A 5,224-nucleotide genomic window follows, 5' to 3' on the forward strand; every position below is an offset into this window, starting at 1 on the left:
CCCAGCAAGATAAATTGGCCAAGTGGCAGCATCAATGGACTCAAGCGTGGAAACAGTAGTGAGATTTGTCCGGGATCAGGCAGTGTTTCGTTCTGCTGTGCATAAGGTCGCTATGGGTCGGTACTGACTCGACAACAAATTATTACTACATTTTGTTTTTTCTCTTTAATTTTGATGTGAAGGTGTATTAATTTTCTTTGAAGTTATCGTCACATCTTTTTTGATTCTTCTTCGTGTTTGTTTTTTCCAGATTTTCTATACTGTTTCTGTGTTTCTTTTGTAGTCCGAAAGGGAAGAAAAATCAGATATTAAGAATAAATAAATAAAAATTCCCAGCACTGAAAAAGAAGAAGTGGACGGAGCACATGGTGCCTGTAATTGAGCTGGAGCTGGGAGGGGTGGGGCTGAGAGTGTTGCTTCTGTTATAAGATGTAGCCTGCAGAGCCGGGTACTTCCAGCACCTGAGTCCAGTCTACTGGGATCATGAAACTGCCCCTGCTGTGTGTGCTGGTGGTAATCGCTGGTGAGTGGGGTGTCAGGACCTATGACTGAGAAGGGAGGAGAAATGCAGCTTGGTCCTACACCTATCGCTTCCTAGACTAGGGGGCTGCTACTCTGATAACTTATGCCCAGACCCTGAAGTTCTCCAACCATTCTACTCACTGCTGATAGGAGTCATGAGCAGCTTCCAGTCTCCTAGAATAATGCCTTGGACTAGAGAAATCTGGGCTGCCCACCTGTCTGGTGTGTGTGGTAAGCCTCACGACAGGTAAGAGACCAGAAGTTTAGAACCTGGGAGCTTGGTGGTTGATATCTGTGGTTCTTTGAAGACAAATTACAGAAGGATGTGCCACCCTCATTCTACTCACCCAATCCTTTGACTGAATAATAGCAATCCTTTACGTATGCACAGCACATTATTTTTCAAATTTTTTCCTTGTCATTCTCTTCTTTGAACCTGGGAAGAGAGCTCAGTTGTGTATGGGCAGGGGGTAGAACAGTTTTCTTATAAAAATGTGGTTGCTAAAAATTGACATTTTGTTTTCTTAATTCATCTTGAAATGTGTTATTTTTACAAGGATTTTTCATGTTTAATTATGCTTTTATGATACCTTGGGATTCCCAAATTTTTTTAGAGGAATGCATGGTCAGGGTTACAGAGAAAACTTGAGAAAATTGCAGTCCACCGACAGAAATTCATCTCTCAGATATAAAGAGGCAGAGATAAAATACACAGTTGAACCTGCATTCCAATGCTGGCCCCACTGTCTCCTGGTGGTATGACCTTTGCTAAGTCACCCAACCTCTCTATTTTCTCATCTGTAAAGTGGACTTAACAGCACCCCCTTTACATGGTTGTTTTATGGGTGCTAATATTGTCAGGAGGGACCAGTCATTGAAAAAGGATATCATGTTTGGTAAGGTGGAGGGTCAGAAAAAAAAAAGAGGAAGACCCCCAATGAGATGGATTGTCCAAGTGGCAGTATCAATGGACTCAAGCGTGGCAACAATAGTGGGGTTGGCCCAGGATTGGGCAGTGTTTCATTCTGCTGTGCATAAAATCGCTATGGGTTGGTACTGACTCAATGGCACCTAACAAAAACAACAACAACAATACAAAAATACATGCAAAATGTGTACAAAAGTGTTTAGCGATAGTAAGTTATAGTAATCAGCAATAGATAAACACATAGTACCTGCTAAAAAGATTGGTAGTGATGTTGCCTCCTACCCACCATGTCTAGCACTCAGAGGCTGAGTCACATTCCCCTTGGAAGCAGTTGAAGATTGGGAAAGCTACAGAGGCATGAACTGCTGACAAGTCAAGTCCCAAGGGCACCATACCCACAGAATGAGTGTCTCAATTTCCTAAACCTAGGTCGGTCTTCTTACTGTTAAATACAAGAAAAAAGACCACCCAAAAGCACTCTGTATCAGAGCTGAATTTATAATCATTTGCCTGGCAAGAGAAAGCTGCTTCATTCAAATGTGAGTTTAGCGTATCTCGGAGACAAATATACTAAGAAGTAATTGAGGTCCATCCAGAAAAGCAAAATTCTAAGTTCAGATCTCTACTTGGCCTACAAACATGACCTACAAACTCTTATTTACAATCAGTTGCCTTTCAGTTCCCTATTATAAAATCCAGGAATGTAGGATGCATTGTGCAGGATTCCAGTAAGGCTCCATCATTCATCAACTTGGTCAAAGTCAGCAAGATTTGTCTTTAACATCCCACACAGCAGGAACTACCATGCCAAACAGAAGCAGCAATGTGAGTTTTCAAACAATTAGTTCTCACGGGATACGAGTCTGAAAACCCCACTGACACCCTGTCACTGCACTTTTGGTCTGCTGTGTGAATCCTTCCCAACACCCCTCACCTGGACCTCCCTGCAGTGTGGGATTGATAGAGCTCATGGGGCTCAACCCTGTTTACTATTTACTTCATTTGCATGAGGACCTTCATTATAATTTACCAGAGGAGGTGGGGAAGGCCACTCAAAGAGCACTGCATAACTATTATTGTTTTTAATAGCAGTACCAGCCCAGTCTTCCTTACAGTCACCTCCATCTGGATGAATACTCAACTGTGTTCCTGAATCATCTCTTGAGGTTGCACAAATATAATTTAAGTCCCCTTCTTCATGTCTGTTTTCCCCAACTTTGTCCCTAAATTCATTGACTTCATATATTTTATATCTTCCTATGTATCTTAATAAATGCAGTCATCTCAATTAAATAAACTTCCCTTATGATGAATTTTTAACTAGCAGTTATTATGACTTAAATGAAAATATCTTTGAAAATTATTGATTTATAAATCAGGCTTCCTCCCAAGAGAACCACATATATATATTTTTTTTTAATATGTGAGTTTCTTTAGAAGATGGGGGCATGGTAGGACAAGAGCTGGAGTCAGTGGTGGTTCTGTGGTAGAATTCTCACCTATCCAAAGGAAGACTGAATTCGATTCCCAGCCAATGCAAGTTATATGTGGCTACCTACCACTGTCTGTCAATGGAGATTTGTGTGTTGCCATGATGCTGAACAGATCTCAGTGGAGCACCCATGTGAAGGCAGGCTAGAAAGAAAGACCTAGCATTCTACTTCCAAAAACAAGCTTATGGAGACAATCAACAATCGATTGTGGGGATGGTGCACATCCAGGCAGCATTTCGTTCCCTTGTGCACAGGGTTATACTGAGTTGGGAATAAATCAATGGCATCTAACAACAACCTAATCTTGAGTAAGCCACTGAACCTCAGTTTGCTCATCTGTTAAATGAGAATCAAAAACAGCACTCCTTGTACTAATGTTGGTTTCTTTGTTTGACAAATGTATCACAATTATGTAAGATGGAAATACTGAGAAAACCAGTGAGAGGTGTGTGTGAATTATCTGTACAATCTCTACAACTTCTTTAAAATCTAGAATTATTCCAAAACCAAAAGTTTATTGATTTTTTAAAATAGCATTAATCTCATGGAATGGATTCAATAAATTAATACATAAAAAACTGTAGGATGGTGCTAGACACTCAGTAACTATTGTTATTTTCTGATAGTGATGTCAGCCCTCGGCCACATGGGCATTCCTCCATGATTTCATTTTTTTCTCCTTGTTGTTGGTCAGGGGTGATTCCAGTCCAGAGTGGGATACTAAACCTGAACAAGATGATCAGACAAGTGACCAAGAAGACACCCCTCTTACACTATGGGTTCTACGGCTGTTACTGTGGACTTGGTGGCAGAGGCCAACCCAAAGATGCTACAGACTGGTAACCCTACCCAAACTCAGCCTGCAGTGGCATTCCTACCCTGCCTCCCACCCCAGCGCCATCTCCTTTCCATTCATTTAGCAAATATTCATTGAGTACCTACTTGTGCTAAGAATTCTGCTGATGCAGCCCAGTCCTTCCTTCCAGAAGGTTCCCCAGAGTCTCAGAGGCCACCTTTTTCTGCTTCCAACCCCTAATCTAGTCACAATACAGGAACCCCCCCCCCAACCTGGCACATTAAGAATTTTAAAAGCCCACTTATTTTTGCCAACACTGGTTCTCCCACTATCTGAAAGTAGAGTAGTAGAGTGTTCCTAAAGAACGTTTAGTAAGCACATATGGTATAAAACGATGAAGCAATCACCATAAATGTATTTGCGAAAAAATATTTAAACACTCCTGGACCCAGCGCTGTGGGTCAATGTGCTGGACTGCAAAGTTGGTTTGAACCACAAAGTCGGTGGTTCAACCTCACCAGCCGTTCCTCAGAAACCCTATACAGGGTCACTATGGGTCAGTCGCTATACGGCACTTAATGACAGCAACAGGCCCAATAGATAACTTAGCAAATCATACCAAATGTCACATAAAACCTAAAATAACAACCGTCAATTGTTCACAGACTTCCTTCAAAACCGTGGTGGCTTGATGCTGAGTGTAGCTCCCAGGTATGAGCATGGCGACACCACTCTGCCTACTGGGGGGTGTGCTGTCTCTTCAAAAGCACTAGTTTTGCTTTTTGCCTTTTTTCATGAAAGTGAAAATTCTCTTAGGGTTTTTTTCATTAAGTGAAAATAGATACTAATATAGCACTTTTGTAAAAGTGACACGGCATTAAGCAAACTTTGGGGAAGGAACGGACACTTGTATTTCATTGAACTTCATAGCAATCCTCTCCCCGGCCACCCAAAAAAGTCAGGCCCTGGGTTACATTCTTGCTCTACCACTCCGAAGCTGTGTGATTTTGGCAAGTGACTTGACCTCTCTGAGCCTCAGTTTCCTCATTTATGAAATGAGGTTAATACTAGTACTTTCCAATCCCAAACCAAACCTGCTGCCATCAAGCCAATTCTGACTTATAGTGACCCTGTATAGGGTTTCTGAGGCTGTAAATCTTTAAGGGAGCAGAAAGTCTCATCTTTCTAACTTGGAGCAGCTGGTGAGTTTAAATTCCCAACCTTGGGACTAGCTTTGTTGTTGTTAAGTGCCATTGAGTTGGTTCTGACACATAGCAACCCTGTATAGGGTTTCCAAGGAGCGTCTGGTGAGCTTGAACCACTGCCCTTGTGGTTCAAAATGACTTTTTAGTCCAGCACAGTAACCCACATCACCACACTAGGACTTCCAGTCCAGTGCTTATCCTACAGCACCACCAGAACTCCTGAAGTCCTTCCCACATAGAGAATAAGGATTAAAGCAGGATGTGTAGAAAACACACACAG

At 41.9% G+C, this 5,224-nt stretch overlaps 1 protein-coding gene across 1 annotated transcript in view; it reads left to right on the plus strand.

The window, feature by feature from the left end:
* The first annotated feature begins 483 nt into the window (after positions 1-483).
* The window catches only part of PLA2G2D (phospholipase A2, group IID), a 9,093-nt gene continuing 4,352 nt past the window's right edge, over positions 484-5,224 (plus strand). Inside the window, exons 1-2 of the mRNA XM_006862408.1 lie at positions 484-523; positions 3,638-3,782. Coding sequence (XP_006862470.1) covers positions 484-523; positions 3,638-3,782 — 185 coding nt within the window. The remainder of the gene's footprint in view (positions 524-3,637; positions 3,783-5,224) is intronic.

This window comes from Chrysochloris asiatica, unplaced genomic scaffold, assembly GCF_000296735.1.
Source record: "Chrysochloris asiatica unplaced genomic scaffold, ChrAsi1.0 scaffold00047, whole genome shotgun sequence".
Lineage (NCBI taxonomy): Eukaryota > Metazoa > Chordata > Mammalia > Afrosoricida > Chrysochloridae > Chrysochloris > Chrysochloris asiatica.